This window comes from Penicillium arizonense, assembly GCF_001773325.1.
Source record: "Penicillium arizonense strain CBS 141311 chromosome Unknown PENARI_contig118, whole genome shotgun sequence".
Taxonomy (NCBI): Eukaryota; Fungi; Ascomycota; class Eurotiomycetes; order Eurotiales; family Aspergillaceae; genus Penicillium; species Penicillium arizonense.
In genome coordinates this window covers 1-10,797 of record NW_019173395.1, presented here as the reverse complement: position 1 = coordinate 10,797, position 10,797 = coordinate 1, and the positions used below count along the sequence as shown (strand labels likewise).

At 47.6% G+C, this 10,797-nt stretch overlaps 6 protein-coding genes across 6 annotated transcripts; 3 read left to right on the top strand and 3 right to left on the bottom strand.

The window, feature by feature from the left end:
• Positions 1 to 765: 765 nt before the first annotated feature.
• Positions 766 to 1,358, bottom strand: PENARI_c118G05593 (uncharacterized protein; the record flags this gene model as incomplete). The annotated part of the gene is made up of 2 exons (XM_022637917.1): positions 766 to 987; positions 1,059 to 1,358. The coding sequence occupies 2 exons, from the start codon at positions 1,356 to 1,358 to the stop codon at positions 766 to 768; spliced, it is 522 nt and encodes a 173-aa protein (XP_022482225.1).
• A 1,439-nt stretch (positions 1,359 to 2,797) lies between these two features.
• On the top strand, positions 2,798 to 3,837 carry PENARI_c118G09639 (uncharacterized protein; the record flags this gene model as incomplete). The annotated part of the gene is made up of 4 exons (XM_022637918.1): positions 2,798 to 2,850; positions 2,901 to 3,008; positions 3,076 to 3,332; positions 3,392 to 3,837. The coding sequence occupies 4 exons, from the start codon at positions 2,798 to 2,800 to the stop codon at positions 3,835 to 3,837; spliced, it is 864 nt and encodes a 287-aa protein (XP_022482229.1).
• A 177-nt stretch (positions 3,838 to 4,014) lies between these two features.
• Positions 4,015 to 4,513, top strand: PENARI_c118G04762 (Hsp20/alpha crystallin family protein; the record flags this gene model as incomplete). The annotated part of the gene is made up of 2 exons (XM_022637916.1): positions 4,015 to 4,289; positions 4,339 to 4,513. The coding sequence occupies 2 exons, from the start codon at positions 4,015 to 4,017 to the stop codon at positions 4,511 to 4,513; spliced, it is 450 nt and encodes a 149-aa protein (XP_022482227.1).
• Positions 4,514 to 5,478: 965 nt separating this feature from the next.
• On the bottom strand, positions 5,479 to 7,053 carry PENARI_c118G00149 (uncharacterized protein; the record flags this gene model as incomplete). The annotated part of the gene is made up of 1 exon (XM_022637914.1): positions 5,479 to 7,053. The coding sequence occupies one exon, from the start codon at positions 7,051 to 7,053 to the stop codon at positions 5,479 to 5,481; it is 1,575 nt and encodes a 524-aa protein (XP_022482230.1).
• Positions 7,054 to 8,851: 1,798 nt separating this feature from the next.
• PENARI_c118G11162 (uncharacterized protein) lies at positions 8,852 to 9,533 on the top strand (the record flags this gene model as incomplete). Its single annotated transcript, XM_022637919.1, has 3 exons — positions 8,852 to 8,893; positions 8,940 to 9,477; positions 9,526 to 9,533. 3 exons carry the CDS (start codon positions 8,852 to 8,854, stop codon positions 9,531 to 9,533), a joined length of 588 nt encoding a protein of 195 aa, XP_022482226.1.
• Positions 9,534 to 10,020: 487 nt separating this feature from the next.
• PENARI_c118G01949 (alpha/beta hydrolase) lies at positions 10,021 to 10,785 on the bottom strand (the record flags this gene model as incomplete). Its single annotated transcript, XM_022637915.1, has 1 exon — positions 10,021 to 10,785. A coding segment is annotated over one exon (765 nt), but the record flags the coding sequence as incomplete, so codon positions are not given.
• Between the last annotated feature and the right edge of the window lie 12 nt (positions 10,786 to 10,797).

The following is a 10,797-nucleotide window of genomic DNA, read 5'->3' as shown; positions in this document are numbered from 1 at the left end:
TCAGCAACAGAGGTCATAGCGGTGAAATCTTTGGAGCAAGCTTAGCAAGAAATGAAATCCTGATCGTTCAAAAGTACAACGCGGCCGTTTCATCTTTGCAAGTGCTGGACACCATTAGACCTTAGCCAAAAGCTACTGGCTGCTTCGCTTGATTTCGAAAATGACTTAGCGCTAAAAGTGCTGGTTCATTGAGTTTCTTCTTTCATCATACCTAAACGGTGACCAAGGAGACACGGATTCATCTCGGTGGAGCCAGGGCGGAGCTTGTCGGCAGAAAAACGCAACTCGCTGGCTGGCGAGAGACTGACAACCTCTTGTGCTTGTTAAACTGAGTCTGGGAAGCTCAAAGCATTCCTAGGAGCTTTTGATCCCATTGTCAAGGATATACATGAAGCATATGGAGATATGATCTGCGCGGGACCCACATGGTGTATATGGGTTCCCCTGAACGCGAGGAAGCTACCTTCCTTTTGCTTCCTCGCGCTACGTCTTGTATCTAGAGTCGACTATAGCTTTATTTAATATTGATTACTGATCTGAATACGCTGTCCTCATCTACGAATACGTGAGACCCTCACAGAGGGATCTTTCCACCCTGGGAACACACGTCTTCGTTCTGGGAATCTGGGAACTCTGTTCTCCTGGGAATATCGCTTGGCTTTCGGAGAGGAATCGGATTTGTGCGCTGGTTTGGCGAAGGTATGGTGTCAGGACTTTACGCGATTTTCCGAGACAAAAGTTTTAGCGTACATCATTTCGCTGGTATCAATTTCCCCATTTTGTTGAGATTTCGTCAAGGCCTCTCGACATGGTAGACTTGGGGATCGCTCGCTTGTAAGGCTGAAATGATGATGCGTGAGAGTGACCCGACGAGGCAAAGTTGTTGTATGAGAATGTATGGCCATCAAGACCGATCGCTCCATTCGGTGGGAAGTTACGCCCCGGGTCATTTAGGGAAAGCAGGTGATTTGAAAGCCAACGGGATGTCTGCATTCAAGCAAAATGAAAGTGTCAGTTGCCAAAATGTGTGTGAATGCGGTGAATTGGATTGATGATACCCGAGAAAAGTAAGAATAATGATTTTGGCCCATGTCATCGTTTGCAATCACCGAGTCGAGCAAACCCGAACTGGTACCAAGCATAAGGCCACCGCTAATATCCTCAGTGGATGTGTTGCCATCACCAAAAGCCATTGTGGGATCAACCGTGTACTGCATGTCGGCTTCGAACTCGATCATGTTGAGCTCCGGCTGGAGCAGCTGTGGTTGAAGTTGTGGCTCTTGCTGTTCGTGTTGGATCCACTGCATGATACCCCCATTGTCTCCTCCCTGCGGCCTGCTCCTTTGCTTCTTGTTCATGTTCAGGGGTTGCTGTATCGGCTTCCGCCTGTTCTTGCTGCCTTTGGGCCGACCGAGCCTATTACTGGGGCTGTAGTTGCAGACTTTCTGAGACCTTTCACACATCAAGCACGGATTCTCTCTGGTACATCGGCTTTTCATTTGTCGGCATGTATCACAGGCGGAGAGGATCCGGCGAGACATCTTGGAGTTCTTGTTCCGCCCTACTGGTCTGGTTCTGGGTTCGGCTGTGGTTTCCGCTTAGCCTTTCTTAAATGAAGAGTAACTCGGTTGTTCAGCTGACATGGTTAGGAGGTCTTAAAGCATGTCGTAATGAGAGATGCAGTCCTCTGGGAGTTCTCGGCCTTCTTTCTTACATCCTCTGCAATGGCGGCTTACACCACGAAGTCCACTATAATCGAGCTGGGCAAGCCTGCCAAAATAAATGTAGCATCGGGAATACGCCCAATTTTGAGTCACACGCTACTGCAAGCCACCATGGTTTGCACGGGAGAGATTCAAGACCTTGTATACTCGACTGTAATTCATCAGAATATTGCCCCTGTAGTTTTCGTCGAGCACTCCTCCGTTAGCGCTTGGGTGTTTGCATATCTGGAATAAATGGGTACGAGTATATCTCTTGCTGAGACAAGTAGTTGGGGAAAAGGGCGGATAAACTTGAATGAATATGTAAGTACTAGCTACCTGCACAAAGTAAATAGCTACCTCCTAATCGCTCAGGTACATACTCCGAAGATATAATGAAGGATATCTTTCCTAATGGGACTTGTTCTCGAGTGCAGGCTTTTGAACACAATATATGCGGAAAGAGCGTCGAAAGGGGGAACGGGGACGGCAAAAAATAACCGTAAGTGCCTAATTGGCCATCAAACAAAAACGCGATCTCACGCCAAGACGGAGAAAATTTGACCAAGCGGCACCATACAGGGATCAATTGAGGTGGTAAGGAACGAGTCCAAACTATAAGATGTGTGCCGTGTGTGATGTACGGGATGGGTGGTTTCATTTAGCCCGACCCTCCGCCAAAGTTGATTTTACCTGAAGCTCTGGCTAATTTTCACATGATATCTTCCACCTGCTTTGGACTTGTGCAATTTTATTTTAAGGCCGAATTTCTATCTACCTACTTACCTAACTGTATAAAATTCTCTCATAGTTAATTGATTTTTTGGGTGTCAAGGCGTCCTTAGAAGTATCTACGCCATCTAGACACAGGCCCACGAATGGAAAACCCTTTTTTTCGCGACGCATGTGCGCAGCGGTGCTGTGAAGGGACCAGGGACCCCTGCTTTCTATCCTTCCTTGGCCGCGGAGCCAAGGAACGCCTAGTTACTAGTTTCTCGTACTTTCTAGTGGTTGAATTCTGCGTTTAGGAGGGGCTAAAAAAAAGCCCCCTCAATTTGCATTCCCTCTTCTAAATTTCTTTAATACAATTTATCATGGGTGCACCAGATACTTACATCTTCCTAAGAGATAAGAAAGAGTCGCACAGGTACTTGCTACCAAAATGGTTGATGAATCGAACTAACCAGATCGACATAGGCTGAACAAGCAACATCAGTTCATTGCAAAGATTATCGGAGGCCCGATAAACAACACAATCCCATTAGATAGCTTGACTGCAATTGCCGACGTTGGTACTGGTACTGGGTAAGTGCAAAGTTAATTACGCTATTTGGCACCGTGACTTGATACCTGGGCTCACATTCCAAATAAGTGTGTGGCTTGAAGAAGTTCGTCAGTTGATGAATGAGACATGCCCGGATATCCAGCGAGTTTACCAGGGCTTTGACATCTCAGATGCCCAATTTCCGTATTTTTCCGAAAATACAAGGTTTGAAATTCACGATATACTCCTGCCGTTTCCTTCCAACCACATCAATCGCTACGACCTCATTAATATGAGATTACTTGTCGGGGCAATCAAGGAGTCGGACTTTGCTGTTGCTATTCAAAATCTGATAACGATGTTGAGTAAGATTTCTGAATAACTATTCCAAACCCTTCTCCGGACTGATGCGATTGGAATATAGAGCCTGGAGGCTATCTCCAATGGACTGAATTTGAGTTAAACAGTCATTTTCAAGGAAATTCGGCAGAGTTCCCAGCGTTTAAAAGGCTCTTGCGGCCATTCTTCGACTATCTGCATATGAACGAGTTTAGCACCTCCGCTCCAGAAGCAGTGAACCAGTATTGCAAAAGAAGCGGATTGATTAATGTCAAGAAATTTGAGCGCAGCGTACTTGACCGACCAGAATTACAAACCGAGTTGGAGAACTGGGATCTTACCGCATTTGCTGTAATGATGCCTCTTGTCTATGAGCGTACGGGTCAAGCAAAGGACGAGATCACAAACCAGCAAATGACATCGCGCATGCTCTCTGAATTTCGGGACTTGTTTGCGAGAGGGCTTAAGCCAGGTTGTACATTTGGAACTGTGATCTGTCAAAAGCCAGAGATTGGTCCGATGAACAACTAGCGACAACTCTACCACGATATTGTGTCATCATATATAATGACCCTCAACTACCACCAGCTGTTTTCCTCATCATCAGATCTTAAACCATATCCAAGATCGCCTAAGCCTCTTAAGCTTTCCCATGGTCATTTTATCACTGCTTCTTGCTCTCTGAATATTCCTGATCCAATTTACAAAATGAATCTTTTGCGTGTCAGCCTCCCCAGTTGCGGTGACTTCAGCCATCTATTTCGTCTGCTTGACCACTACGATGTCCATCGGTCCAACCGTAGTCGGTCTGCGGCTAGCTCATTCTTCCCTCGCCTTGACGTCCGCGAGAGCGGCGACTCATACCACCTCGACGGCGAGCTACCTGGCCTCGCTCAGAAGGACACCGACATCGAGTTCTCCGACCCTCAGACTCTGATCGTGAAGGGTCACACCGCGCTCGAGTACCAAACCTCTCGCACCGAGTCTGAGGCGCAGGGCGACGAGGCTGAGTAGACTAACAAGGATCTCCAGCCTGCCCATCGCTTCTGGGCCAGCGAGCGATCGGTCCGCGAATTCCAACGCACTTCCTCATTTCCGGGCTCGTGTAGATCAGGACAACGTCAAAGCCAGCCTAAAAAATGGCATTTTGTTTGTCCTTGTGCCTAAGACCGCCGCTCCGGCCATCAAGAAGATTACCATTGAGTGATCGCTCTCATATCCCACTCAAATGGTCTCACTACTTCTTACCCAATGCCAAGATTTACTATACTTTTATTAGGAATAGTCCCGGGGTAACAAAATTCCTGTAAAATTATCTATACAATATTTTATTTTCTGTAATACATGACCTGATGCCTCGCCACTTTATGGGGTAGCCATGGTAGCTAGAACTTTCCATAGTGATGGTCATGGTCTTGAAACAATATTCCAATCAGATATACCTCCATACTCTTACGATTTAATGTCAATCAACTCAGATGGGGGGTGTTTCATCTATACAGAGTCATCGTTATAGTACCGTAATAATACATGGACCTACCCAGAATCGATTGGGAGATTTGGCGATTTGGCAAGATCACCCGCCTGCTTTTTCTCTTTCTGGTCAGCACTGTTCTGCGTCTTCCCTCCCATTCTTCCCATATGCGGCGCAGCTTTCGTCTACGCCCGCCAGTCATAAATAGAGAGCTAAACCTAGTAAGGAAAATTGATTTCAATATCTCCATGGGTTTGCTATCTGTTGCGCGTCTCATTGGTTGCCAGGTTAACCCTAATCAGGCTCTCCCATACAGAAGCTGGCGTGGAGGGTCTGATTGAGAACCACCGACACTTACCTTTTAACCTACCATCGCTATATATTGATCTTGAAGGAATTAATTTCTCACGAGACGGCAGCATTTCAATCCTGCAAGTATTTGAGTTCCGAGTCCGACGTTGTGTTTGGGGATCTGGTTAGTGATACTTCTTGATAGAGCGAGAAATCTAGCTGAATATGTCGCTACTTCAGACGTAAATACACATTCAAAACGTGCGTCAAATGAGGGATGATTTGTAACGTTTGGAATCATCCAAAACCCAAAGTCTACGGCTAGTCATTCGAGATAAGAGAATGTACACACATGGCAACTTAACCCTAACGACTAAGCCTAAAGCATAGGAGCTTAAAGGTCTCGACTAGAATGATGCAGCCCCTGGTGGGGAAATGATAGCGCTCGCCAGGATCATGCGATTTAGTGGCAATAACGACGCGACATTCACCTTTCCTGCATGGACTGCCTGCAAGACATGTCCCAGTGTCCGAAGAGACGGTTCACCACCACTTCCAGGGGACTTCGGTGGAATCGAAGGTCCCAGTGTTTGTGCACGCGCAATCATCCACTCTTCGGCGCTGCACGCCCTCCACATTCGTTCCGGAGCAGGAAGTGGAAGCCTGAGAATCATGTTGTCGTTCAGTGGCTCAAAGTAGCTCTCGTTCAACTTTCGTGCCTGCGAGTCCAGAATGTTGATTATATGAACGAAGAAGAAGTTCCGACGAAGGGATTCCATGAATTTCCATTGGTTCCAATCGTTTTCATCCTCGTGGTGGATTTGGAGGGCCTTCGAATGGACACTCGATAGTCGTCGGGCCATCTTCAACAAGAATGAGCTATAGAGTTCGGCAGATCTCTCAAACTCCTGCCGCCGCTCCTCACTTCCATTGCTAAACACTGCTTCTTTAACAGCCGCAGGTAAGAAGCTGTCACCGAACAGTCCAATAGTTTGATAAATGCATACAGCATGCATAGCAGCCAGGCAGAATTCAGGGGTATCGGTGTAACTGTGGAAATTCCGCACAAGCTTCTCCCGCTCTTGGGATATCATCCGATCAACCAAACCGGAATTTGAGCCGACTGTGCTCGCGTATGCACCTACACAAGCCAAAGCGTCTGCCATTGGTGGTGCCATTCCACCCAAAGAGCAGCGGTATAGTCTGTGGTGGACGAAGGGGGACCAAAAGTCTCGGTCGAGAATGAGACCGGGATATTCCCGCAGATGCTCGAGCATCTCCTGGCACAGACTGCTTGAGTCAGTCCGGATCTGATGTCCCAAGCCGACCATGAATGTGTGACCGAAGATGAGATGAGAGGGACTGTAAAGCCTATTGTCCAGGTTTACAGACATTGAACGCTCCTCTTCGTTGAAACTGTCGAGCCACTTGCTTTCTGATGAAGAAGAGGATTTCGATTGGACGCTCGGTGCGGATGCACTTGATTCGTACTCTGTGATGTGTTGGATGATATCAAGATGACCTGAAACAGATTGATCGGAAGTTGAAGTCTGAACAGAATTCAATGACCTGGTCGGGGGAGGTTGAATTGCGTTGAAGATTTCGCTGTTTGTTGGTTCAAACTCGGGAAGGTGTGTTACGTCTCCATTCCATGGCAGAGAGCTCCCAGGTATCTCAGTTGGATAAGACCAAAAGTCGTCTGGTATGTTATCCTCTGCAAATTGCATACTTTCAAAATCGAAGGGTGGCCATGGGGTAGATAGTTGGGCGTTGAGGTTCAGCATGGATCCCACAGATGCCTGGTGGTTTTCATCTGGAGTGTCGGCCATTGAGACAGACTTCATCATCTCGGTAGACTGTGAGGGCCCAGATGCCATAGACTTGAGGTTGCGTGGCTGTTCCTGAATAGTTGTGGCCATAGGTGGAGTCGTACTGACCAGGCGAAAATTGTATCCAATCTCTCCGACATCGGCTACTGCCATTTCGCCGGAAGGGTATTGACATGAGTTTCCCAATTGAGCACACCGAGCACAGGAAGGACGGGACAAAGAACAACGGATCTTCTTTTGAGCGCATGTTTTACAGGACTTCTGCTTGGACTTGCGGTTCCGGTCTCCTTTGGCAATACATCGACGGCGGTGTCGATCTCGTAGATCATCTGATAGACTAGCATGTTAGACACAGACCCTTTCTACCTATTGAGTAGGAACATTTGAGGACATACGCCGAGAGTAAGATTTGTTGCAAATCTCACAATTAAATTCATTGTCATTGCCAGAGCCGCAGGTAGACGAAGGAGATTTCGACTGTGACCCCGTGATTGATTCCTCGCTATTAGCGAACGCCTCAATATTGCCACCGGCTGTTGGAATCAATTTCACAGAAGTATGGAGTGTGTTGGTAGCCATGTCTAGGGCTGATAATGTGGCACTGTCGACGCTGACCGATTAAGAAAAAAGCGTAAGTTCAGGGAGTAGCCCTTCACGTCGAATCACCCAATTCACGTGCCAAACCAGACGACGCGAATCATTTAAGGGAGCCCCAACAAACGGGACTTGGTCCTTTTGTTCTTAGCCGCTCTTGGGTTACTTTCGTGCTGACGCTAAGTAATAAATATGCTAGCCGCAGCCTCGTACAATACGACCATTCGGAACGACTGAGCTGTGCAGGAAGATTGACGGAATATCTCCTTCCGCTAATTGGACCTCCGAGATCCACAGAGCGAGTGGAACCGTGCCCCATGAGAAGCGAGTACTGGCATTCTTCCATGAAGGCTTTTGGTTATTCCCGTCTAGCTGCTCTCAGGTAGCTGCTCAGACAGGTCAGGACACTAAAGTGTTTCTGTGAGCAAAAAGACCGAAGATGCGCCGGATACAACAAAAGAACGCTGCCTGGCATTTTTGCTGTCCGTGCACTCTTTGCCCAGCTGAAAGTGCAGCTGTTTCCGAGCATTTCGGCCATTCCTTTTGCCATTTATCCTCTAGACGAAGAAAACGAGGCATTTTGGCGAGACCGTCAGCTTCAGATCTGGTATTTGGAGTTAGATAATCTGTCACAGATTTGAATTGAAGACATCGAGGGAGATAACAGTACAATACTAGGTTTCTGAGGCCATTGATCCCAGGGTAGCGGGGACATGGACGATAATGCAGCACTGTCACATGTTACGCTATTTTGTTGTCCTCCATTCAATAGTAAAACATTTCACCTGGCCAGGACCAAGTATGGAAAACTGACGGGAGGCAATGGCATGTTATTTGACATGGGGTGGGCGATAGTTTTTTAATCAAAAGGGAACGGCAGACTACGCCTTTAGTATCTCGGGAAAGAATGGCTCGGAGGAAAGTGGTTCGGAGGAAATTGGTCGAGAATTGTTAATCTTACAGCCACTCGGAGAAGATTGGTACACAGTTCTTGATGTCTTCCAAGTGTCTTCGCCCTCTGCTCAAGGACATTGGACAAATAGGGATCCCAGCTTTCTGGTAAGCCCGGGTCTTAAATGGAAAGGGGAGTATCCAGAAGTACTATCCTAGTATAGGACTGGAATATAAAAGGTTCGCTCTATTGCAGGTAAATAAATGTGTTGATCAGTAGCATTAACAAAACATCCAATGGGGGCCCGCCACAGCCACCAACGCGCTATCTCCATCCGCACCGGAATCGTCTTCTTCCTTTCCTCTAAGCCGTCATCGCAAGATCTTGAACAATCGACTGATTATTTGAGTACATTCCAATTTCTACTTCTTTCGGGTCTCAGGACCCAACCACAACTATTTCACAATGGCTACCACCGGATCTTCCATCGGGTGCGGCATCCGTCACGTCGTTGAGATCGCCTTCGCAATTGCCCGACGCTTCTAACCCTCAGTACCCCGACCGGAGCAATGGCTTTTTATTCCACGATCCCTATGCTTGGTCAACACTACCCGTATCCTACTCCGTGCCCCCTCCTTCAGAGAACCAGTTCACCTTCCATGCACCACCGCCCGATCCAACATTTTCCGATCGCGCTCTCCTAAGTTGGGATGCTGCTACATGCACCCAGCCTCTGTCCCCCTCCACCCTCGATGCCTCGCCTGATCTCGGACCCAATTTTTCTCCAGAGGAACTTGCGTTCATCACCCCATCTATGTTAACCCCACGAGACAACCTGAATGTCTCCGACTCATCCACAGTGCCGCCTACTCCCTCGCCCTCGGCCAGCTCATCGCCGAGCGAATCATCGAAGGACTCATCCGACCGAGCATCTAGAAGAAGGCTCAACACGCTGGCTGCCCGGCGGTATCGCCAACGTCGTGTTGATCGTACCCATGAATTGGAAGCAGAACTGGATGCTATCAAGCAAGAGCGGGATGCGTTAAAAATGCGAGTCTCCAAATTGGAAGGAGAGGCCAATGTGCTGAAATGTTTATTGGAGGTTCAAAATTCGAAGCGATCTCATTCTAGTTGATAAGACGGCTGATCGCGTCTCATGGCTTCACGTCTTTGGCGCTGCTAGTGCGCTTGGTTGAACCTCACAAATATACCAAAAAACGATGCTTGGTCTTTGACATATAGATTCCTTCTGAGGTTCTTTGTCCAAGCAATCCGAAATATAGGTAAAATATTGGATCACGATCTGCGGCTAAATAGTTTGGATAGAGCGGGCGCGATATGCAGATGATCGGCTCGCTGAAGAACTCGTCCATCAAAGGACCAAAACTGAACTTTGGTATCCATCAGTGAAGGGTGGTGGATATTTAATAGCTTTTGTGCTACGCACCTTACAAGCTTTTCTGTTTTGCTGGTTTTTCCAATCTAAACAGCGTCGTAAGGTTCAATATCGTCTTCTAGCAGCATATTCTTCTGACAAATATCGAACAACAGGATATCAGTCCTTGGTGTCTAGCAAACAAAAGTAGGCAAATATATCCATTCACCAGTAATGCACCCCCTCCTTCTTGCAATTTTCATTCATGATCAAGCCATGCTAGCGCTCGGAACATGTTCTCATGGAAAGTCTCGGAAGCCTCCGCTAACACTGGAGATGGATATGACCAGAAGTAGTGAGGGTACCCAGGATAGGCATCATACAGAAGAGGCACACCAGACTCCTTCAACGCTTCTCCCATCAATCGTGCATCATCTCTCAGGGTGTCAGTTCCACATTCGACAATGTAAACCTTTTTCAAATCTCTCAGACGAGGATGAAGAAGAACCGAGAAATACTTGTCGTGCGGTGGTGCTGCATAGGAGTCCAAGAAGCAACCCATCGAAGCCAAAGTGTTGACAGTATTGTTAGCATTTTCATGCAGAGCAGTGTACTGATCCCTTTTGTCTTCTGGAACAGCGTCGGGATGCACGGTTGCAGGCACCAGAGCCAGTACACCTTTCACCTTCTCCCCAAATCCTGCATCCACAAGTTTCAGTGTCACACCAAAAGCGAGATTAGCACCCGCTGAGCCTCCCATGATAATCACGGAAGGTACCGAAAAGTGATCCAATGCCCAAAGTGTAACTCGTACGCAGTCGTCGAGACCAGTAGGGAATTTAAATTTGGGTGCCAGTCGATATCCGATGCTAACAACTTTCATACCACTTGACTTGCTAATCCGTCGGCATGCCGCATCTTCGATATTCGGGCTTCCCATGATCCAGCCTCCACCGTGAATGAACACAGCCACAGACCCACTGTCTTTCTCTGACGGGGGAGTGTAGATGCGAGCCCAGCAATCCTGGAGGGTAAT